Below are 26,667 nucleotides of genomic sequence, written 5' to 3' on the forward strand. Positions count from 1 at the left end.
CAATCGCTGGACGTCATTCACACTGCATTAAAAGAAAAAGTGGAGCACCTAGAGGGATGCTATAGGGAACAGATGGCAAAATTACTTTTGGAACTTAATGGAATTTAAGGATTTTTTTTTTCAAAAGGGGCAGAAATATGCACATTATGTCTGTGATTAGCATCTCTGATAATAAAATTAAAACAATTTGGAATATTGTTAAAACGGAAACATGGCAATCAAGAGCACAGGAAGACTGTATTTCTATCAAACTCAATGAAAAGTTTGTTAACAAAAAGTCAGAAGCAGAAAAAAATTTTAATTATCATTTTTAACTGTTGTAGAGAAAACAGGATCCTGCTATTCATTAGAAAGTGTAAGGCTGTACATGGAAGAGGCAGTACCTATGCAGTTTGACAAAACTGAAATTCAACCCACTTCTCCTACTGAAATTATGAATATAAATTCACTCAAAAGTAAAAGCTCACATGGAACTGATGGCATTTCCAAGAGAGTATTAAAAGCTTGTTCCCAACAGATAAATAGGATTCTCAGCCACAGATGTAGCAGCTGACTGAAACAGGGCATCTTTCCAGACAGACTGAAATATGCTATTGTTAAACCATTGGATAAAAAAGGAGATAGGTCTGTTGCTAACAACAACCCAATCACAGATCTGACAGCTTTATCCAAAATTCATGAAAAAGTAATGTATTCAAGAGTAGTTTCACATATTTGAAAAAATTAAGTACTAATAAAATGTCAGTTCGGCTTTCAGAACGGCTTTCCAACAGAAAATGCTATATATTCTTTCTTTGATCAAATATTAAATGCTCTGAATAACCAAACATCACCCACTGTTATGTTTTGTGATCTCTCAAAGGTTTTTGACTGTGTGAATCATGAAGTTCTTCATGATAAGCTTAAGCATTGTGATATGAATGGGATAGTGCACAAACGGTTTACTTAATATTTAACTGGAAGCCTGCAGAAGGTTGAAATTAACAGTACAGATAGTCTGGAAAAAAAAAATCAGCGGAGTCCTTTAACTGGGGAGGTATAGAGAATGGTGTCCTACAGGGTTCAGTCTTGGGTCCCTTATTGTTCTTAATATAAACTGAAGAGCCAAAGTGATACACCTGCCTAATATCATGCAGGGCCCCCACGAGCTCGCAGAAGTGCTGCAACATGATGTGGCATGGCCTCGACTAATATCTGAAGTAGTGCTGGAGGGAACTAACACCACAGATCCTGCAGGGCCGTCCATAAATCCATAAGAGTACAAGGGGGTGGAGATCTCTTCCGAATGGCACATTCCAAGGCATGACAGATATGCTCAATAATCTTCATGTCTGCAGAGTTTGGTGGCCAGCAGAAGAGTTTAAACTCAGAAGAGTGTTCCTGGAGCCACTCTGTTGCAATTCTGGGTGTGTGGGCTGTCGCATTGTCCTGCTGTAATTGCCCAAGTCCTTCGGAATGCACAAGAGACATGAATGGATGCAGATGATCAGACAGGATGCTCATGTATCTGTCAGCTGTCAGACTCATATCTAGAGGTATCGGGTTCCCATACCACTCCAGTTGCAAATGTCTCACACCATTACAGAATCTCCACCAGCTTGAACAGTCTCCTGCTGACATGCAGGGTCCATGGATTCATGAGGTCTCCATACCCATACACGTTCATCTGCTTGATACAATTTGAAACGAGACTCATGTGACCAGACAACCTGTTTCCAGTCACCAACAGTCAAATGTCTTTGTTGACAGGCCCAGGCGAGGTGTAAAGCTTCATATTACGCAGTCATCAAAGGTACACGAGTGGGCTCCGAAAGCCCTATTGATGACGTTTTGTTGAATGGTTCACATGCTGTCACTTGTTGATGGCCCAGCATTGAAATCTGCAGCAATTTGCATTTCTGTCACATTCAACAATTCTCTTCAGTTGTCATTGGTCCCACTCTTGCAGGATCTTTTTCTGACTGTAACATTGTCAGAGATTTGATGTTTTACCAGATTCCTGATATTCATGGCACACTCATGAAATGGTCGTACAGGAAAATCCCCACTTCATCGCTACCTTGGAGATGCTATGTCCCATCGCTTGTGTGCTGTCTACATCACCACCTTGAAACTCACTTAAATCTTGATAACCTGCCATTGTAGCAGCAGTAACCGATCTAACAGCTGTGCCAGACACTTGTTGTCTTATATAGGCATTGTCGACTACAGTGCCATATTCTCCCTGTTTACATATCTCTGTATTTGAATGTGTGTGCCTGTACAGGTTTCTTTGGCACTTCAATGTATATTAGTGACTCGCTACTCTATATTCATGAAGATGCAAAGCTAGTTCTGGTTGCGATGATAAAAGTATAGTAATCACACCCAAAAAAACAAGAATTAGCTGAGGAAATTGTAAATAATGTCTTTTAGAAAATTATTAAGTGGTTCTCTACAAATGGACTCTCACTGAATTTTGAGGAAACACAGTATATACAATTCTGCACAGTAAATGGCATAACACCACTGATAAATACAGACTTTGAACAGAAGTCTGTCGATAAGGCAGAATATTCAAAATTTCTGGTTGTGTGCACTTATGAGAAATTGAATTGGAAGAAACACATTGATGATCTACTGAAACAGTTAGGTTCAGCTAATTATGCTATGAGAGTTATTGCAAATTTTGGTGATAAACATATCAGTAAATAAGCCTACTATACCTATTTTCAATTACAGCTTTCACATGGCATCATATTTTGCAGTAATTTATCATTAAGGAAAAAAGTATTCATTGCACAAAAGCTTGTAATTGGATAATAGCGAGAGCCCACCAAAGATCACCTTGCAGACATTTGTTTATGGAACTCAGGATATTCACAGTAGCTTCACAATACATATTACCACTTATGAAATTTATTATTAATAAACCATTCCAATTCAAAAATAATAGCAAAGTGCATAGCTTCAACACTAGAAGAAAGGATGATCTTCACTATTCTGGGTTAAATCTAACTTTGGCACACACAGGGTGAACAATGCTGACACAGAAATCTTTGATCGGTTGCCAAATAGCATTAAAAGTTTTGCAGATAGCCAAACTACATTTAAAAAGAAATTAAAAGAATTTCTGAATGTCAACTCCTTCTACTCAATAGGTGAATACATAATTGAAGAAAGTAGTAGTCAATGGGGAACAGGAATAGTCATCATGCCAAAATAATCAATGTATGAAACACGAAAACATAAATTTTGTTGTGATTACAGACACCTAAATGCAAAAACCATTAGGGACAGCTCATCTCTGCCAAACATTATAGAAACCTTGGATCATTCAGGACAATGCAAATATTTTTCAACAATGGATTTAAAGAGTGGTTATCACCACATAGAGGCTGCACCAGAGGATCAACACAAAACAGTGTTCTCAGCACCCTGTAGATACAGCAGCATATCACAGTCATATCATAAGTAAAGATGGTGTTAAGGCAGACCCAAAATTAATTAGAGCTGTACATGCATTTCATGTACCAGAATATGAAAAGGAGCTGCAATTGTTCTTAAGACTTGCAAACTATTATATTACTGCCAGTTTGTAAAGGGATTTGCAGATACTGCCAGATTACTTACACAATTGTTAAAAAAAGGGTACTTCATTTGCGTAGTCACAAGCGTGGCAGCACATTTTTGAGTAGCAAAAAGAAGCTTTAGCATTGAGTGCAATATTGGTATTTCTGGATTTTAATAAAGAATTTCTTTTATCATCTGATGCATCAAACCATGCACTTGGCTGTCTTGTCACAAGAGGCAGAAAGCATAGAATATCTGGTAGCCTAGTATCAAGACAACTAAATTCCGTGGAAAGAAATTATTCCACAACAGAGGAAGAGATGCTAAGCCTTATTTATAGAATCACATATTTCAAACGTTATCAGTATGGTAAAATGTTTAGAGTAATAACACATCACATGGCATTAAAATGGTTGTTGGGGTTAAAGGATCCTGCCAGTATGTTGGCATGATAGGCAGTAAGACTAAGTGAATTTGATTTCACACTCATGAACAAACCTGGGAAGCAGCACAGAAATCAGAAGGTTTAAGTAGAAAAGTAACAGTATTACATGTTTGGGGTAGTGAACATAAGAAATGGCAAACTGCACAGAGAATGGATGACAAATGTAGGCAGTATTTTAAGCATCACAGTTTTGTATGCAGGATGGGTTGCTATGCAGAGAAACCAAGTTGGGACTTCAGGTAGTGGTGCCAGCAGAGCTAAGAAATAGAGTGCTACAAGAAACTCATTATCATATCATGGGGGTTGCAGATCTACCAAAAGAAGAGTAGCAGAAAGCTATCAGTGGAAGAACAGACAGACACACGTAAACCAGTGTGTGCAGAATTGCATTCAGTGCACAAAGAGAGCAGATATGTGTCAAACAAGAGTTCCACTGCAGAGGATGTATGAAGCATTAGCACCGTATAAATTACTGGGGACTGATGTTTTAGGTCCACTCAATAAAACACCTGTGGGGGATAAGTACATACTCATAATCATAGTGCATTTTTCAAGATATGCAGAAATGTTTGTGATGCCAAACCAGCAGGAAGCAACAATGGCACAAGCACTTGTGAATAATTAGATACTGAAACAATAGTAACGGGACAGGGAATGAACTTCATGTCAGGTCTATTCAGGGAATTGTGTAAGTTACTGAATGTGAAAAAGTTATGGAAGAGTCCTCTTCATCCACAAGCCAGTGGAAGAACTGAAAGAGGGCATAGTACAATGAGGAAGATGCTTGGGTATTATGTTGACTCACATCACACCAAGTGGGATGCCTATTTGAAGCACACTATCTCTGCCTACAGCTCAAAACAGCATACAAACATAGCATTATCACCATATGAAGTAATATATGGTCATAAAATGCCATCACTATTTGACATATTGAAAATGAAGAATGGGAAGACTGGAGATTCTGTTAAGGAATTTGCCAATTTGATTAGGGAAATTTGCAATAGAGTATGCACAGGCACTGGAGAAACAGGAAGAAGCCAAAGGGAAACACAAAGAAGTTTTTTATGCAGTAGCAGGGGCCATACCAAGAGACTACGCCACCAGTAAATGCCAAAATTCAATTGCCGATGAGAATGAAAGTTATGCATGTAGGGCAGTTGAAACAATGTCAAGGGAGTCCAGATGTTATTCCAGGGATAGGAGATGTGGACTGGAAAGAGAAAGTGAGGAGACAGGTATCGGAAGATAAACAAGAGGTTGTGAATGAAATAGTAATGAGGAACTTGTATGCATTAAGGCCTAGGAGATAGTCATTTAATTGTTTTTATATTTAAGGGAGAGGAAAGTAATAGGGATTCCTGCCCGTAGGTGAGGTGCAGGTAAGATGATACAGTTCATAGTGTGACTACTGATTTTCATTGGGATGGAAGTGTTGCAGAAGGGGGGCAGTGCTGTTTGCTAAGCAGGAAGATGTAGTGATCATCAGTCATCGGTGGGCGATACAGATGTTATTCAATGCATGGGAGATGCATAATGAGGTGGAAAGATTGGAAGAAGCATTCAACAAATTCCATCAGGGAATGGAAAGGCACAGGATACTCAAAGGAAGTGCTGTGGTATGTGAGAGAGTACATGGAGCATATGAGAAATTAAGGAGTGAGATGACACAGGTACTCTGGATTATTCTACACACACAAAGGAAGAGGGGTTGGATCAATTTATAAAAACAATATTTGACACTGTTGATGAGGAACATTTGAAGGGTGAACAACACTGTAGAAGAGGTTAAGTACTGGGCAAAAGGGGGCACAGCCATGAGTGATTGGTACACAATACAGATTGCAACTTTAGAGAAGGACATATTGAATAACACACAATCACTATAACAACTGACCAGAGAAGTTATGTGGAATGCCAGAGCTGCAGAAGAGGCAGTTAACTAGAATATAAGAGAACTAAAAAGTCAAGTAGAAGTCTTAGTTAGGAAAGTAGTAATGAGAAATGATTGCAGTCCATAAAAGATAGTGTCTGGGAAGCACGAGGGAGAGTAACAGAACTACAGGAGGCTGTGCAGCAGGCTGTAAGAGGTTCAGCTAGGGGTAAACCTGTTGCCACCAGAGCAGTATTTAGATGGGCTTAGGAAAGTACAGAAGGAACCACCAGTGGAGTTGGGGTTGTTCTAGAAATCGAGCACAAAAATTTACCTTTCATTTCCTGGTAGCCACAGTATAAGTGAGAAGTGATGGAACGAAAGTTTGCATTCAATTTCTGTACCAGTAGTAGGGAAACAAGCATGTCCCAAGTGCTACATAGTTCATGCATATCCTGTCAATGAAAAAATTTGTAAGAGTAAAAATTCAGTGACTATTATTAACTGCAAAAAAGAAGGGAAGATACATGCAAATGGAGGAAGCAAAGCTACAAAAATGCTACTGAGGGGAAATCACAATCAGCTTGAATATGATAATAAGAGAGGGGCAGGATTCCTGTTAGGTAAAATTGCTAATGGGACAAAAGGAGGTAAGAGAATGCAATAAAGAAGTGATCAAGCCAGAATTGTACTTTCAGCATGTCGAGACCCATTGGTTGTGCTCTATCTTTGACAAAATGGTAGTAATGGCCAGTTGTTTTGAGCAGGTGAAGCTTACGTCAGCAAAGGGGCTAGAATTAAACCAGAATTGTTTGTTATTAAATGGAACAGCATATGCGATAATGGGGCCTACTTTCCATCTGCCAACCATGATTTCCGGGTTAACTCAACTGAATATTTCATAGCCTTGTTTGTATTCACCAGAGTAGCCCATGGAAGTGCTACTTGCTACAAATCTAACTAGCTTAAATCAAACTCTAGGGCTGGAGTTAATGCAGTCTATAAACATGCAAATGAACCAGCAGCAGTCATGAGTCTCCCTGGAAATCTTATTGCAACATGCAAATTCGTAGAAGGAAAATCAGTACAAGAAAGAGATGACATTAACTATTGTCATACCAACCACCACAGTGACACTTGTTCTGCTAAGTGTAGTCCTTGTTATGTTATGCAGAAGATGGAGCACAAGACTGAGTTTGGACCCAGCCATCATTCAGATTCCAGTGGATTGGATACCCTGAGCATAAAAGCAGCAGAATGCAGATGAACACACAAGGGGGCAATATTAAGGATAATTGATTCATTTTAGCTTGTAAATTTGGAAAGAGAATTAGAAGTTATTGTGCAGGAAGCCTAGTAATGCAATTAGTTCTATGGTGTTTAAATGAATGAGCAGGGCAAGGGGTCCTGTAGAATTGTGTAAGATTAAGTGATACAGTTAAGGAAACGAAGTGTTAGAATAATTCTTAAGAAGTGAATCAGGACTAGAAGGACTGGTCAGCAGGAACTCTAGTATAAAGGTTAATCTAGTTTGGTTGACCTGAGGGACCAGGTATTGATAAAAAGGAGGGCAAGTACCATATCGAGTGCATTTGGTCAAAAAATATTCCAGAGTGGAAGTGAGTTGCAACAGAGTCAGCCACAGACAGGTAAGAGTGTTATGCACTGTGAAGCAAAACATGGCAGCAGGCATTGTGCAGTAAAGCAACAGCTACTGCTGCAATACGTTAGCGGAAAGACGGTAGTCTCTCCTCACTTGTCACCATGGAAGTGTTTTAGAGTATGTGCCTTAAGCCCTAAACAAACATAGTCTGGATCATATAAGTACTCAGCCATTCATGTACTAAATTATTCTCCTCTCAGTATCACAGCCTAGACCACAAGCCTGTGACACCCTGAGTGACATCCTGGAATGCAGTACAGAGTCTGCTGTTCAACCATGGGATGGGGGGAGCCTTCCCTGAGTCATCCTGAGACATTGCCGACATTGGCATTCAAGTGACATCACACTTGGCTCCACTGTTTGTGCTCTCATCAATGCCAGACATGTATTGTTTCACATGAGAGGCAACTGGACACCTCCACCAAGCTGCTCCTCATGTACTATGATCAAGGCCTGGAATAAAGACATTAATTAAGCAAAGCTACTGTCATCCTTATGTCTTATTTCACTCTCCATGAGTGACAATCCATGATTCATCTAGTGGATTGTTTTTTATGTAATGAAACAATAACAAGTCTTTCCACCTATTTATTTGCAATATGTTACATTTTTTCATTTTTATGGTCAACTTTCATCTCTGAAACAAGCTTCAAACCTCTGTATTTCACTATAATTTTCTAGTGTTTTGACTTCTCTATGTTGAATGGCATTTTACAAAAACACCCAATGGAGGTTCTGACATTAACCACTGGATCATTTATAAATCTTGTTGGCAGTAATGGTCCAATAACACTTCTCTGAAGTTAACACAATGACATGATGTGTTCTATTTGCTTGTCAGTCCTGAATCCAATCACAGATCTGATCTGATATTCCGTATGTTCATGTTTTATTCATTTGGAGGTAATGGGAACTTCGCCAAATACCTCACAGAAGTCAAGAAACTAGGCATCAGCCTGACACTAGTAGTTACTGTCTTCTGGGTTTGTGGCAGAACAGAATAAGCTGAGTTTCACAAAACTCTTGTTTCAAGAATCCATGCCGATTCCTACAGATGAGATGTTTCATCCCCAGAAAAATCATAATGTACTAGTATGAAAAAATTCTGCAGATTGAGATTACTGATATTGATGTGTTGTTGCATGCCATTGTCCTGTGACTCTTCCTGAAATGGCAATGATCTGCACATTTTCCAAACATTTGCCACATGTAATTCATTCAGTTATCTGTAGCCGAATTCTGAGGAATAAGTTATTTTGTATAGTCAATGTAGAATCATATAGGTATCTCTGTCAGATCTAGTCACCTTTCTTTAGCTGAGCAGTTTTACTTGATTTTCTATCCTAGTTCTTATCTTGATAGTTATCATTTTGCCATTCATATGATAACTGGAAGGATGAACTGTAGTGTGATCTTCCTCAGCAAAACAATTTCAGAAAATGGAATTTAGTACCCTGCCCTATACTCTGACATCTTTAGTTTTCATGCCAGTATGGTCATCTAATGAACGGATAGATGGCTTTCATCCATTTACTGACTTATTGCTAGACCAAAACTTCTTAGCATTTTTTGTTAGATCAGTGGATAGAATTTTACTTTTGAATTTAACTTTTGGTTTTCCATACGCTCAGTTTGGCTACATTCAGTTGATCTTTGTGAACAAGGCTGTGGTTACAGTTAAGACTGCTGTGATGTTCTTGATGCTTTTCGAAAAACTTTGAAACATTGATTTTCAGCCATGATGCACATTTCCCAGTTCTCATGACTATTTCACACAAATCAATTTAACACATATTATACAGTATCTTTGGATTTTGTCTACTTATACTCAGATTAGATGGGTAGATCACATAAATAATGAGAAAGTACTGAATAGAACTGAGAAAAGAAATTTGTGACACAACTTAAGTAGAAGGAGGGATTGGTTGATGGGAAACATTCTGAGGCATCAAGGGATTATGAATTCAGTACTGAAAGGAAGTGTGGGGAGTCAAAATCGTAGAGGGAGACCAAGAAATTAACACAGTAAGCAGATTTAGAAGGCTGTAGGTTGCAGTAGTTATTTGGAGATGAAAAATCTTCCAGTGGATAGAGTAGCATGAAAGGCTGCATCAAACCAGTCTTTGGACTGAAGACCACAACAACATACTCAACATTTTCAACTTCAGAGATGAATGTTAGATATTGATTGTTCATGTGATCTGAAATCTCTCTGGTTTCACTTATGAAGTACCAGCCTTATTGTTCCTATTAAAACCTGTAGTCAATGATTCTTTTGGTCATCTTTTCTATGTTAATTGAATCAATAAGTTCAGCCTCCTTGTAACCAGGAAATTGTGAGTCACTCTCAGATTAAATGCTGAAATTAATTTTCAGATAAGGCATTTAAAACAATATCACATGAATCCCTGTCCTTACTAACCACCCCAATCATTTGAATCTCTCAGTCTGCAGGTAGTATTTTGCAATCTCTCTCTAACACCATAGCATGATCAGAAACTTAATGTGCAACTTTCTCCAAGTTTTCCCCAAAATATTTCACCAATACAACTCTGCAGGTATGTTCAACACTTCATCTTTGTGATAAGGGGTTACCTGCAATTTTTCCATTGTTTGTACCATGTTAGCAGACATACTCTAAGTAGCATTGGTGTACCCATGAGTTTCTCCAGCCTCTTGACAAGGCCAACTCAACGATCATAAAAATAACTGTTTTACATGAAATTTAAACCACTATTTAGTTTATAATGAAATTTATATGCAAGACTTTTCCACAGACAAAACTCAAAAGGACTGTCTGAAATCCATTAGCTGCTGGAGATTAAAGCAATAACTTCCTGTCTCCAACTGCATGCTCTAAAATAATGAGTTACTAGACCACCAAGGGGAAAAACAGTTTTCCCTATAGCTGTGTAGAAATGAATATACTTAATAGAATGTGGAAAAATCAAAGGGGATAAACAGTAAACTATCAAAAAATATCACTTTTTCCCTATTGTTTTCAATGGTACACATGCTTATTGCTCATATGATGAAGTTTTTGGAAACAAAAAAGTTTGTACTGAGCATATGAGAGCATGGGAAATGGTAGTAGATATAGCAACTCTAAAATTCTTCATTAAAAATGTGAGTGAATGATACAACGTATATTAACTGGCTCTGAAATCTATTTGGTGGAGAAGCCCAAGTAACTGTTCCAGAGGCTGGTGTAGTTTACAGCAATATGGGCATATGCAACAAGAGACAGAGGAGGGTCCTACTGAACTCAAATTCCTGCTGTGCCAAAAAAACAGATATATCAATTTGAAGAAAGCCATAACATGTAATGAATACTGATTGGTAATATTTGTCATGAAACCTCATACTATTTTGCTGTTTGTCGCTGTTCTCTTTACAGGTGAAAATGTCAGATGGCTTGTGTTCTATTTGTGATGTATTTTCTTCTATCACTAGTCACTGCAACCCCCTCCCCAATCTCATATCCTGGGTATGCTCCTTTTGAATAGCAACCAATCAATTTGCATATATCATTAAACTAAAGTTCTCAGCATCTATCCTGCTTTGTAAATAAAAAAAAGGCAGCAAGATACAAATGATCTGTCAAACCCATTTTCCATGAGTTATTTTATGGGGTATTTCATTTTTTTTCTACTGTATTTGTTACATTAAGCACCAAATTTCCAACTAACATTGCAATCTTATTCTGAGCAGCTTTGGGATTTTACAGAAAGGCAGAAGATTTTTCAGTATGATTATCTCAGTTAGTTCCACCCTCATATTATGTACACAATACACAACATTCAGCTATTCCTGAGACTACTATAAAAATACATTCAAGGAAATAACTAAAATATGTGGAAAGAAAAAACATCTTTAAGATAGAGCAAAGTCGTGCATCTCCCTTAAGTTCATGGTTTTGTAGATTTCAAATCAAAGTAAGAACTTACTTTTCCATCAACTCTTACAATGCGTTTACCAGATGCTGTGCCATGTTCAAATTCAATCCTATGAACTCCATCATTGAGAGGCACATCCCATATGGCAACAAGATCACCAGAAGCCTGTTCTGATTCCTTTTGAAAAAAAATTCACTCTCTTAATAAAAACAATATCAACTGTGATCTGTTCATAACATCTACATCTACAGTGATACTCCACAATCCACCTTATGGAGCATGGCACAGGAATCATGATCCAATTTTTATTAACATATATGAAACAGTGACAGCTTGTGATAAATGTTATTAACTGTAAAGCAGTATGAAATATAAAAATTATTTTCAATCAAAATGTCTATGTTTGAAATGTATATTATGTCAAGCAATCAAAGTACTACTATGCAGACACTGAAGAAAGATACACCTTCATATTATACAGCAAAATAATAACATAGGGAATTCACGCACAGAGATGAGTCAACTGAAGATGAACAAACTGGGAAAGCATTAACACATATTACTCAAAATCATACTAGTCACCTGCAACAACTAATGGACTATGAAACAAATTGGTATTACAATTGTATCAGACAGTATTCATAGAATATTTATTGCTTCTTTGGAATCAGAGAATATCCCAAATTCTGAGAAATGCTCGATAACTATACCATCAAGAAACTGATAATGAAAGTAAATAATGCCTTCACGAAATAAATAAATGTCTTGGCTATATATTGTGGCAGATGATGAAACACAGATAAACCTGTTCAAATCAGAAATCAACTATAATGTGGAAACATTCCACTGTCTTGATCTAGGACAAGTTTCCAATCAAGTAGTCCACTGTTTTCTGGGGTCAAGTAGACTTAGCTGTGCAGGGGCTATGTTTTATTCCATTTTCTCAAGTTAATTATTTCAAAACCCGTTCATCATCTTTATTATGTTGTCATATCTAAATTACATGTAATGCTAACATGTGACATTCCAGTATTTCATAACAATACTCCTAGTCACTATGAACTTAAAACCATACAAGCTTTACGTCATGATGCTTTCAAATATTACATCTACATTATTACATAGATTCAGCCTGCATGACTATTACCACTTTCCTGTTTTATCGAGTGAGATGGGCTATCAGAAATTTTACCCAGATAATGGTGCTTTGGAGGCTGTGCAGTGGTTGCTATTTAGGAAAGAAAGACATTTCATTCTACTGGAACTGTAGTATACTATCAATGGGAGCAGATGAGAACATTAAGAAATTCTAAACTCCTTTCATTGATTATTGAACTGAAGAAATCAGGTAAAGTTTTAAACTTTAGTGAAATAAGTGTTTTATACATGAATGCATTGCTTTTTCCACTGATTGTTTTTATTTTATTTTTTAAATGCCATTTGTTCCCACCTAGCCTGGTATACAAGTACATCATTTCTGATACCAGTCTCTACCTACATCTCAGCCTACAAATTACATCACATGATGCTCACAGTAAGTTTTTCAATCGCCTGAATTCCCTCATTCTAGTTCATTCAGTATCAAATTAGTTGATATTAGTGTACCAGTATCATTTATTTTGTTGTTGTTATGAAAAGCCCAACCATTTAAGATGGCAGTATTTCTGTGTTCAGGTCAGAAGGTACCACATTTAAGTGTAAATTGTGTCAAAGAATTATCTTGCTCACTACAATGGTTTCAAATAAGTTTAGTGAGCTATTCAAGAATCATTGAGAAAGAAGTTACACATTGGTTAGAAAGAGGTTTACAGTTACCTGTTAATCAACTCTGAATACTTATTTTTCTGCTATTGGTACATAATTAAACATTTTACTCTGTAAATACCACTATGACTCAGAATCTTCATGTATACAGAAATGGGTTTCATCCATTCTAATGTCCCTGGAGAATACTGAAGATCTACTTTCAGTCTTATTTCTAACATCTCTCATTTCACCATCTTTGTGAAACAAACCAACTGATTACAAAAAGACAGTATATTTTTGTAACCTCTTTAGGCATAATTTTTCTTTTACATCTCTCGTTATCTTACCATGTATGTATGTTTCAGCTGTACTTTCATGTACACTAATATTCAGCACATAGTCTATAGACTTGTATGGAGGTGGCGCAGTGGTTAGCACACTGGACTCACATTCGGAAGGACGACGGTTCAATCCCGCGTCTGGCCATCCTGGTTTAGGTTTTCCGTGATTTAACCTAAATCGCTCCAGGCAAATGCCGGGATGGTTCCTTTGAAAGGGCATGGCCAACTTCCTTCCCCATTCTTCCCTACTCCTTTGAGACCGATAACCTCGCTGTTTGATCTCTTTCCCCAAAACAACCAACCAACCAACCAACTTGTATGGTGATACAGACTGTTTCAGTGTTTAATTACACCTTAAAAAACTTGAATCCAGGAAAATGTTCCTAAATGAAGCGTTAAAATGTAATTAAAATACCAGGGAAAAGCCCAAAATAGTTTCAGAAAACATTTCATTCTGTAGCAGAGTGTTCCGAAAAGAGAAACTTCATGTGACTCTTCAAGCTTTCCTTATGTATATGTTGTAAATAGTCTTCACAGGTTTGCCACCAGATGACGCGCAAATTCCACATTTCCTTGGAGCAACAGTCTGACATCATCAGGTGGTTAAACCTTGCTGGTGGCTAAGTATGACTGATGGTATCTGCCATTTATCTGCAAATCAATGCACATGTGTCATTTATGTGCCTTCACATTCTTTGCATGCATCTTCTACATACAGGGACATTGACGTGCAGATACCATCAGTTGTACCTAGTCACCAGCAAGGTTCAACCACCTGAAGATGTCGGCGAGTTGCTCTGAGGAAATATTGTGGAATTTGCACAGCATTATCTGGCAGCAAACCCGTGAAGACTATCTACACAGAAACTTCACGTAAGACAAACCATTAATTGGAATTCAAACAGAGACCCTTTTCTTTCATGTGTAATGTTTTGCTGAATGATCTATCCTAGCAATATTCATGTGCACTGTCAGAAACATTTAAAACTTGCTATCCTAAAGTAGTGAGAAAAACTAGGGAACTGTCAGGAAACATGATCTCACATCCTCTCATAGCAGGTTCACCTCAATCTACAAAGACTTAACCTTCTGTTTATGATTTCCTGTGACAAATTAAAGAATAATGATGCAGAAAGAGTGAATTATGCAAGGTCAAAGGACAAATAAAAGGCTAAAATCAGATTAAGGAAGTTCAAGGCAAATGATGATTATATTAATAAGTCCCTAAATAAATGTAAAGCAGAATGAACTATTGTTAAGATTCAGTTGGGTGGAAGTAAAGGTATTAGCAAAGATAATTCCTATAATGGTACCACACCAGATGATTTCAATACATTCTTCATTAATGCTGGCAATGTGAGTAACACTGCTGCAACATAACATAGTCATAAAATTGACAACATCCATAATTGAAATCATGGAAATGCCTTCCTACAAAGTTTGAAGATTTGGTTCCTTTCTTTAATTGAAAAGAGGTATGAGTAGGTGATACTGCTACTGTAGTAGCAAAATTAAATCACTCAAAATTAGAAGCCATTTATGGTCTCTCCAATTTTGCGATAAAAAAAGTTGTGGATATGTTAGCACATTTACTGTGTTCTCTTATAAACCAGATGTCTGTTAGCAGATATTTCCCTTTGTCCTTAAAAATGACAGTTTTAACTCCTCTGCACAAAAAGGATGACAAACCATGTCCTAATAATTACTGCCCAGTCTCTCTTTCTAACGTATCAGAATACTGCATACAGCTCCAAATCAGTCACTATCTGTCTGTAAATAATATTCTTAGTGAGTCACAGTATGGCTTCAGGTCCAGTTTCTCAACAGTAAAAGTAATTGAAAATATACACTACTGGCCATTAAAATTGCTACACCAAGAAGAAATGCAGATGATAAATGGGTATTCATTGGGCTAATATATTATACTAGAACTGACATGTGATTACATTTTCACGCAATTTGGGTGCATAGATCCTGAGAAATCAGCACCCAGAACAACCACCTCTGGCTATAATAACAGCCTTAATTTGCCTGGGCATTGCGTCAAACAAAGCTTGGATGGCATATACAGGTACAGCTGCCCATGCAGCTTCAACAAGATACCACAGTTCATCAAGAGTAGTGACTGGCGTATTGTGATGAGCCAGTTGCTCGGCCACCATTGACCAGACGTTTTGAGTTGGTGAGAGATCTGGAGAACGTGCTGGCCAGGGCAGCAGTCTAACATTTTCTGTATCCAGAAAGGCCCATACAGGATCTGCAACATGCGGTCGTGCATTATCCTGCTGAAATGTAGGGTTTCGCAGGGATCGAATGAAGGGTAGAGCCACGGGTCATAATACATTTGAAATGTAATGTCCACTGTTCAAAGTGCCGTCAATGCGAACAAAAGGCGACCGAGATGTGTAACCAGTGGCACCACATACCACCATGCCGGGTGATACGCCAGTATGGCGATGACGAATACATGCTTCCAATGTGCATTTACCACTATGTTGCCAAACACGGATGCGACCATCATGATGCTGTAAGCAGAACCTGGATTGATTGGAAAAAATGACGTTTTGCCATTCATGCACCGAGGTTCGGCGTTGAGTACACCATCGCAGGCGCTCCTGTCTGTGATGCAGTGTCAAGGGTAACTGCTACCATGGTCTCTGAGCTGATAGTCCATGCTGCTGCAAACATCGTCAAACTGTTTGTGCAGATGGTTGTTGTTTTGAAAATGTCCCCATCTGTTGACTCAGGGATCGAGACGTGGCTGCACGGTCCGTTACAGCCATGTGGATAAGATGCCTGTCATGTTGGCTGCTAGTGATACGAGGCAGTTGGAATCCAGCACGGTGTTCCGTATTACCCTCCTGAACCCACCACTTCCATATTCTGCTAACAGTCATTGGATCTCTACCAACGGGAGCAGCAATGTTGCAATGCGATAAACCACAATTGTGATAGGCTACAATCCGACCTTTATCAAAGTCGGAAAGGTGATGGTATGCATTTCTCCTCCTTACATGAGGCATCACGACGAAATTTCACTAGGCAACACCAATTAACTGCTGTTTGAGTATGAGAAATCGGTTGGAAACTTTCCTCATGTCAGCACGTTGTAGGTGTTGCCACAGGTGCCAACCTTGTTTGAATGCTCTGAAAAGCTAATCATTTGAGTATCACAGCATCTTCTTCATGTCGGTTAAATTTCGGGTCTGTAGCACATCATCTTCATGGTGTAGCAATTTTAATGGCCAGTAGTGTAGAATGCTATCATCATCTGAATTGAGATTACATGTTAATATAATGCTTTCAAATCTCAGCATGGCATTTAACTGTCAGCCATAGACTTCTGCTAGAGAACTATAATGTAATGGTTTTAGAGGCTCGATACTATTGCTTATCAGATCCTACTTGAATGAAAGAAATAAATGTCTCAGATATCATACAGGACGTGACACTGGGTTCTGTGTTTGGACCTTTAAGCTTCATACTTATGTAAATAACTTGCACATTATTATGTTGTGTAAATCTACACTCTGTGCAGATGATGTCGCTTTTGTTACAGATGGTAAAGACTCTGGAGTATTAAAACAAGAAAGTGGGCATCATCTCACAGCAGCCATTAAGTAGTTCCAAATCAATGAACTGCATACCAATCATGAAAAATCTGTAAATTTTCTCTCCAGCTTTATATTAAAGAAGATGGCTGTGACTGTGCTTCAGCTAAACTTCTTGGGCTAGATCTTGCCTCAAAATAATATGGAAGAATAATGCCAATTATGCCTGCACTAAGTTAGCACTTGTTCCAAAGTTGTTACATAAACTAAAGTCTTGTATTAGTAATAAGCTACCATTTAATGGAAAGTATGCCTTTTTCTACATCCACCTGACACATGCTGTTATGGGGAATCTGCCAAAAGAAGGCAATCCGATGTGCATCTATGGAGTCAGAAATAATAAGTACTGTAGACCATATTTCAAAAACCTAAAAATACTGATAGTTGTGTCCTTCCTTATACTAAGTTGTTCATTGCAGACAAAAGAAAACCAACACAGTTGCAATCTATGACAAAATGCCCATCAACATAATGCATGCTTAAAACAGCAGATGGACATCATAGCTGCTAGACTTACGAAAACTCAAGATAGTTACATACAAATGGGGGTAAACCTATTTAATAGGTTGCCAATACAGGCACACAATGTGTCACTGAGTATGTTTGAAAATGCCACACAGATATGGCTTAGAGAAAAAGAATTTTATACAACCAAATAGTTCAAAATGTGCCCTAAAGGTGATCTTAAGTGCTAATAGAGTATCATTTAGATTAAATTTACACTGATCAGCCAGAACATTATGACCACCTGCCTAATAGCATGTATGTCCATGGATAACAATGGTGACACACAGTGGCATAGAAGCAATGAGGCCTTGGTAGGTTGCTGATGGGACTTGGCATTACATCTGCACACACAAGTCACCTACTGTCCATAGATCGTGGGGAGGGGAATTATGAGCTCTGGTGCCATGTCACATCCCAGATGTGTTCGATTAGGTTCAGATCTGACAAGTTGGGGGCCCAGCACATCAACTGGAACTCACTATTCTGTTCCTGGTGTATGGTTGAGTATGCAATGAATAAGATGGTAGCTAATTTCTCCCAAATAATACAAAGCTACTGTGAACTTTTAAATCTACACTTGATAAATATACTACAGTGAACATAATCCTGTACCCCCAGGCCCTAAGATATTAAGAATAGGTTTGGAAAAATGCAGGACACCTATGTACAATCTTATTATAAGGACCTGTATGGCATCACTTCTCTTCTGTCTGGTGAACAAACACTGATGACAAATGTTTCTTCCATTGTCTGGCGTGAAATGAGGGCTATCACTACTCTGTTACTGTCCATTAAATGGACTAGAGGTAGGAATAAACCTGTAGTGTTTGAAACATTCTGTTTTAGTCATCCTGCATCTTTTTTAAAGGGATTCTGAGTACTGGAATTCAAGATTTAAGTATGACACGCTACAATGCTTGCTGGGATTGTATTAATGTTGTGGCAGTCAGCTTAACTTGGTAAAAATAATAAAATCACTTAACATAAACAATAAAACAGAAATGTAGTTTGAAGAATGTTTTTATTACAAACATGAAATTATTATGTTATTGAAAGTAAACTACTAAGAAAAGACAGATAGGTAAACCTGAGTATGGTACAGAAGGGGTGCACTTCTGGTGGGTGCAAGATTTTTAAAGCCACCCCTTCGCAAATATTGTGTTTAGTTGATGATAAGCTCTTGGTTAAAAAGCCTAAGGCATTTCCTATTGTAGTTAATTGTTTTACATAACTGTAGACTTCCTGAGCCACAGTGTAGCCATGTATCTGTAAGTCTCAGATACATTCCCATATCCTTGTATGTGTTTCTGCCTGTTTATTATTGGAAACATATTTATTTTTCCCTAATAGATTAATTTTATGTAATATTTATTTATATGTAAAATGTAATTTTCTGTAATAGATCCTAAGTTGTAGATATTCTAATATAAAACTGATTAGTGCTATTTACATAATACCATAGACTGTAACCACACCAGACTTGTAAAACTGACATGTTACATATCAAATATTCATAACATGGATCAGCAGAACACAAAATAAATAAATAATAGTAACTTAACTGAAAATAAATGAGCTGATATAGGCATTAGAAACATAAAAGAAAGAAAAAGTAATCACTGTAAGATAGAATTTTTGAAAAAACAGAAAACCATCCAACAATATGGGAAAATTCTAAGAATGCAAGGACCTCAGAAACAGACAAGGTAAGTTACAATTGAATGTCTTATCAACAACAAGTTAATTTGGAATGTACACTAGTTCAGTTGGATGAAGGTAGAAAATTAAATATGCCAAGACCTAGTTGAAGGAACCATCACGCATTAATAAGAATTCATTAAAGAAAAAAGACAGGTAAAAGAAATGATAATTGCTGGACAAGAATTTGAAGTACAGACTTCCATGATAGAAGTCCATAGGCCTACCTTAACTGGTGTTTTGTATAGTATGAAAATAAGTAGTGTCAAAAAGCCAGATAAGAATGTCATTTTTCTTATGTGTGGCTGTTCCAGTCTTTTCTTTATACAAACATGTGTTACATATTTAACACGGTTTACAAGATTAAAACATTAAAACGGCAGACCTGGTCTCCTAAAGCATATTTAAAAAAATTAAAACTAATGTATGTCTATGTTTCACTGATAATAAATTTATGATCATCTGTTCAGAATTTTTGGTTCTAGAGAGCAAGTATTCACACAGGGTGATACTTTTCTTTTATCTTGATTCAGTCATCAAGGAAAATAAAAATCAACATGGTTGGACCAGAATCTGAACCAATTTGCTTCTGCTTACAAGTGAAGCATTGAGGTATTTTATTGTTACTTTCTCCTTTTTGACACTCAGTACAAAAAATCTCTTGGCAACATAAATGTATTAGGTTAAATTAACTAACTTACCACTACAGTCAATTAGTGTAACTTTTACCCAGTCAGTGTATCTTTGAAGTACTTACTATTTTTGTTTCAAATGGCAGGTGCTCCTTCCACCTGCTGGCATATTGTGTACAAGTAAGTTTTATTGTTTCTGTTACTTCAAGAAGAAATCAATGCCAGTAAGTGGAACACCAGCCACTTGAAAGAAAAATAGTTGGAAGTACAAAGATATCCTGCCTGGTACAAAGTTACCCTGACTGGCTGTACCTGTATTGTATGCATTTCATAAATTAATCTGGTATCTGTTGTAAAGTAATATGATGGATTGTGTCAAAGACAAGGTGTCAATTTTTTTAAAAAAGTACACACAGCAGCATACTTCTCATCCTGAGAAATAAGTATTCCCTTTGTGTGTGTGTTTATTGTGCTGTCTATGATGTTAAATACCACACTAATATGTTAAAACAATAACAGGTATATCATGGATGACAAAAGAAGCATTACCAGTAAAATGTTATGTACCTACTGTTCAGTAAAATGAAGTCTTAGGAGATTGATTTTTCTGTAAAGACATTTTGAATTTGTGCTCTTAAAGCGTTCTTTAATTAGATTTAATGGGAAATAATAGTACCAGTTGTCATATAAGGTAATCTGATACAGTTTCTCACTAAAGTTAATTTAGGTACTACTTAGTTACTAAAGTTATTTATTTATTTTGGAGTTCCATGGATGCTTGACGATAGTGCATCTCCAGGATGTAGGCCAGAATGTGTCATATTAGTCACGAGATTGTTTCCATAATTACATCTACTCTGCGAATCACAATAAATTGCACGTCTTTACTAAGTAATAAATATTACGAACCAGATTGTGAAACGTTATAAAACGTATGTCTTTACTAATAATTGTTACAAATGAGAGTATGTAGACTATACAACAAGTGGATTATTTGCCAGATTGGTAACCCACCACTAGAAAAAACACAGTACGGTATGTGTATCCGTTACAAACATCTGCTTAACCAAGTCTCCATCAAACGTTCGTCTGTTAGAAGCCGTAGGGTATAAGATTTATATCTCTTACTTGTTATAAAAGTTCACTATGAAATAGAAATAAATGAAAGCAAATACGAAAATTAAGCTAAACAGTCAGACTTTTCGTAAAGAATCTGTCGTCTAGCTACAACAGATAGAAACTTGCCAGGGTGAATGACACTGCAGGCTAAGGTACACACCTTGCTCATCACCGTGTTCGATGTTTTGAACAGCTCTTCCAATTCACCCCAACAGCCACAGAGTCAATTCAAGAAGGCGAACGCCACCGATTATCGAGTTGCGTGTTCATGAACAAGCCAGGTGGGTCAACTGTAACATTTACAGGTAGGCCACCGCATATTGATCGTTCTCAAGGCTGGTCAATATTCTGCTTAAGAATTCTGCCTCCACCCACCTGTCAGCAAACTTGCGTTATACAACATTCTATGTGGAGAGCGTCCTGCTTCCGTGTGAGCGAGCAAACCGAGCTAAACATGAAGAAGACGAACGCCCTTTCACCAGTGGCTGATCATTGGCCTAGCGACCATCACCACTACTACTATTACTACTAAGACGATGACGGCGACTACCGCTATTACTACTAATAATAATAACAGTAATAATAATAACAACAATAATGATGATACTCACTTTCACTTACAGATGAAATGGTGTATTGGGCGTTTGAACGTTGTTACTCATAAAACAAGTTACCTCAGCGAACCGTCTTCTGCCCTAATCTTTCGATGACATCGTCATACCATGTGTCGTATTTCAAGTATTCGCAGTATTGGTACTGAGGTATAACTAAGAGCTGTTAAGCGATCCTGAGCCATACAGTCCGTCAAATACGTTTTGCGGGTTTAAGACAAGAAAAACTCCTTTACACTGAAGCACTCGTTGCGGGAATGGTAGCAATTAGACAAACAAGTCTGAATGCTTCTGGAAGAATTTGGTCTATTTCATTCTCAGTATTTCTGAGAAACTGACATAGTGAAATGTTTGTTTAGGCTGAGAAGAACATACAGTCTCCCACCTCTAGGCGAAACTGCGAGCGACGTTTGTGATAATAAATCCACACCGCCTACAGAAAAATGCTGAGCTTAATTGGCGAACTGAGTAGCATCGTTGGAAAGAATGCGTTTGTCAACAATACTCACCAGAATAGCTGTACGTTTAGAAGACTGGTGGAAAAAAGCAGGAATACACCGAAGCGAGGAGGAAAAAATCCTTACTGGTTTTGTACAATAACAGCTCTGCTGCCAAACTAAATTCAAACTATGTACAAAACAGTGAGTAAAAAGAGCTTAGGAGGCACACTCGTGGCTCTTAGCTTGCACGCCATTTTAATTCTCCTGCCAGAACAGAAAGCACCACCATACGTTTTGGCCACCAGTTTGATCTTCATATCACAGTTTTGAAACACGCCACTCAGCACAATGAATAAAACAGCAGCAGTTCTAGCTTTTCTGACATAATGAAAACCAGGAAAATGTTCTTCAATCTCGCTGTTGCTTCGTTCACAATGTAGGCTTGAAAGTTTATATACACGAATCAACTCATTTATACATTCAATCAGTTCGTTCTGTATAGTTATGGAAAACGAAATATACCATTTTCTTCAAGTGTGCTTTCAGATCTTCGTTTGTGTTTAGCACAAGTTAAGAATGGTTCAAAAATTTCTGGGATTCAAGGAATCTTCTGTTTCATCATGGCGTCTGAAAGCTAGCTCCTGCTTGCACAAAAGACTTATATGATCTTAAGAAGACGCATGTCGTGCTGAACCTCTAGACGGATTCTTCAGGTCGTTAAAACCCACGGCGGACCATACGGTTTTTCTTGTGCTTAGGAGCAAATACGACCAGCTGAATAATTGTCCTTTTGTAGGGCTAACACATAACCATTTGTGCTGCTCAAACCATGAAGTTTGGAACGCACGTGATTTGAACTCATCTTTCTGAAGAAAGGTGTAACGTCGGCGCTGGACGTCTTTTCTTCAAAATTACATATCGTTCAGTTTAACATCTCATTGAAAAGGAAAGATCGTACAAGGAAGTAATGATGTCCTCACTCAAAGGCGTTACATTAGTACTTGTACAAGGCTGTGCTTCATCCATATTCACTGCACATGGGACAGCTAATGTAATGGAAACCTAGAGTGGTGGGAGCCCTGCATCTACTATAGTTCTGAACCGGGGCAAAAACTTGACAGTGGCGCCTCCCCCCCCCCCACCCCCCTCCTCTTGCCCGTCTCCCCCAACACCCCACTCGATCGAATTTTCAAAAATTTTTCATTTTGTAGTGCACATCTTTCTGAAGAGTTTGATATATAAAACGCATATGTTTGTGGATATATGAAAGATGTTATTTGGTCTTAAGTGTGCCAAAGTGCAATGCCACTCCTTTTCACACAGCATTCTTGTATCGCACGTCACTGTATTTCGCTCTGTAGAATTCAAATGTGTATATTTTGTAATGGAAGCTATCAAACTTATATTCGGGACAGTGGAAATCAAAATGCCCTGTGGTGCATCTCCTGCTCCCAGTCGGTTGGTTTGACATCCTACCCCTCTCAAAAAAAGAAAAAAAAAAACACTCACAATTAGTACTGGGTGGGATTATTTGTGGCCTGGAGAATAAGAACTCTTCAGAAAATTTTCAGTCTTTATGGCCTATTAGCTAGTAACTTCCTCTTTTGTGTGACATAAAATTAAATATTGGAAACATAAAACCAGTAAAGACAAGAGACAAGGAAGACAGTACACATTTCTTCAATCCTTAGGTCCCAGCATTTTTTCTCTCTAATCTCGCTACAGCTTTACCCAGCGTGCTTTCATTTCTCCGAAAGAATCTATTACCTCATCAAAGTTCGTTAAACGTCTTGCTAAATGAAAAATCAAAATGTCATTGTCTAATACTGAAAAAAAAACTGTTAACAAGGATAGTACCCAAGACTGCCGCGGTTTCTCGATTTGATTACGTCTATTTTGCCACTGTCTGCTAGGTAAAACGAAATAGGCCTTTCTAATATTGCAGCAGTTGTGACACACGCCAAATAAGCAAGACTGTTTTGGCACAAATGGTCGTTTTGCGTACCTCATTTGCATAAATAACACGACAGAATACAATTCACGAAGTACCAATATCAAACGCCAATTGGGCCTACTACACGCAAAACGTTTTATGTCCCGAAATACTTAAACATATTCATACGCTCCAGTTCCCCAAACATGAGATCGAAAAGTGGTAGCAGTACAAAATTTTGATAAAAATTTGGAATTGTCGTAATCTTCCATATAATTTGTGATGTCGCCTTCCTCGTTCTAACACGAATTCTGAAACTTTTCTTGTCTTTGTCAAAACTTATTCTGGTTAACTTGTCTACCATTGCCAGAATCACCGGTTTGGTTATCCTGCGTTTAGTCTCCGGTTAGGCGTTTTTACGTGTTTGTTCAAATGGCTCTACGCACTACGGGACTTAACATCTGAGGTCATCAGTCCCCTAGACTTAGAACTACTTAAACCTAACTAACCTAAGGACATCACACACATCCATGCCCGAGGCATGATTCGAACTTGTGACCGTACAAGCAGCGCAGTTCCGGACTGAAGCGCCTAGAACCGCTCGGCCACAAAGGCCGGCACGTGTTTTTAGGCGCTTTGTGAAACAAGGTTTTTTTCTTCAAGAATATGATTTTGGCGCCCCATGAAATTTTCGCCGGGGGCAGATACCCCGGTTTGCCTCCCTCCCCACCACCCCATTTATATTCGTGCCTGAGTTTAGGATACTCTGCCTCGTTGTTCTTTTTCGGTGTTCAGAAAGATTGTTTATCAACGTTTCCTGGTGTCCTCAGAATCTTGTTTGCAAAAGATTGCGGACAGCAATTTCAGTAACGGTAAATCGCCCTCCTAGCTACTATGCCTGCTTCGTGCACTGGCGTGTCCTGAACTCCTTTCAGAAAAGTCAATGAAATTATTTTGGTTACGTCGTCTCCCGCGGGCTGTTCGCAGAGTTTAGTCCGTATTTTCTGACCTAATTGTGGATTAACTGGCTTTAAAGGCACTTGCATGTTATGAAACGGTTAATTCATGCGAAGCGATTGGTAACGTTATGGAGAACTGCCCCGAGCCGTGCGCATCTGGCGCGCCGAGTAATTTTTCGCGCGCTAGGCACTCGGCCGAGCAGCCGCCAGAGACACCTATGAAGCAAATCCTCACTGACGTGGCAAGACTGAACGCCACGCTGGCAGATGGCAGCCCAAGGAGCATGCGGCGCAGCGGTGAGCAGCCGCCACGGAAATTCGAATGGTGTTGGTTCCATAGACACTTTTGGCGCAATGCTTCCGACGTTCACAACCGTGCGGGTTCCCAAAGAAAACAACGGACGCGCATAGGCACGCGTGTCCGTTCTACAACCAGTAAGCGCCTACCTGAAATGCATAATGCCACAGTCTCTGCTAAATCTGAATCTTCAAGACTGTTCATCTTGGATAATACGTCTGGAATGAAATTTTTGGTCGACACAGATTCGAAGATGAGTGTTGTTCCTCGGGTCGCGAAGGACAAGCCTCAGTTTTGCGCCGTCCCTGTACTAACGGCTGCAAATCGATCTTCAATTCAGACATTTGGCTGGAGGCATATGACACTGAATCTGCGGGATAGTTTTTCAAAAAATGGTTCAAATGGCACTGAGCACTATGGGACTTAACTGCTGAGGTCATCAGTCCCCTAGAACTTAGAACTACCTAAAACTAACCAACCTAAGGACATCTAAGGTGGCCATATTTTCTAGACTCAAATTCGGGACATTAACATATTTCCTAGGCCCAAATCCGGGACACATTAAAAATTTTGCAAAATAGGCTATATTTATTTATTGTATGAGAGAAGGTTTCAATTAAATATAATAAATACAAAATATCAATTAAATTTATTACAAAGAAAAGCACATTTACATTTTATTAATACCTTGTAAGATGAATGAGTGTGATCAGGGCAACTGTATTTATCAGTGCTGTGAATTTTCTTTATCAAGTCTGTATTTTCCAACAACATATGAAAAAACTCGACACAAGTTTCATCATGATTTATTCTACTGTAAATGTAATAAATACAAAATATCAATTAAATTTGTTACAAAGAAAAGCACATATACATTTTATTAATACCTTGTAAGATGAATGAGTGTGATCAGGGCAACTGTATTTATCAGTGCTGTGAATTTTCTTTATCAAGTCTGTATTTTCCAACAACATATGAAAAAACTCGACACAACTTTCATCATAATTTATTCTATTTACTAACATTGCTTTCATGGTTTCTACAGCCAACTGTGTTTTGTCACTTGTCCGTATATTGTTCATGTGGGAAAATACCCTTTCAGTAGCAGGATTAGTGCCAGGAAGGCAGAAAAGAAACTCCACTAGCTTGAGTACATTTGAAAATGGCGCATGATTCTGGCTGAAATGAGAAATCATCTCAACCCATCTTTGACCTGGAACAGTGTTGTTAGCAGTCCATTCAATGATTTTCTCAGTGGTTACAAACTGTTTGACACTGACATACTCATCATACATTACATTTTCTGCAAACTGAACATATGGCACAGTTTCGCTAACTAGAGA

General features: G+C 38.1%; 1 protein-coding gene across 1 annotated transcript in view; it reads right to left on the reverse strand.

The window, feature by feature from the left end:
* Window positions 1-21,480, reverse strand: part of LOC124722974 (fas apoptotic inhibitory molecule 1) — a 54,930-nt gene extending 33,450 nt beyond the window's left edge. The window contains exons 1-3 of the mRNA XM_047248144.1: window positions 21,459-21,480; window positions 21,244-21,373; window positions 11,481-11,606 (exon numbers count right to left, since the gene is read on the reverse strand). Coding sequence (XP_047104100.1) covers window positions 11,481-11,606; window positions 21,244-21,252 — 135 coding nt within the window. The 5' untranslated portion in view covers window positions 21,253-21,373; window positions 21,459-21,480. The remainder of the gene's footprint in view (window positions 1-11,480; window positions 11,607-21,243; window positions 21,374-21,458) is intronic.
* Window positions 21,481-26,667: the final 5,187 nt, after the last annotated feature.

Source organism: Schistocerca piceifrons, chromosome X, assembly GCF_021461385.2.
Source record: "Schistocerca piceifrons isolate TAMUIC-IGC-003096 chromosome X, iqSchPice1.1, whole genome shotgun sequence".
Lineage (NCBI taxonomy): Eukaryota > Metazoa > Arthropoda > Insecta > Orthoptera > Acrididae > Schistocerca > Schistocerca piceifrons.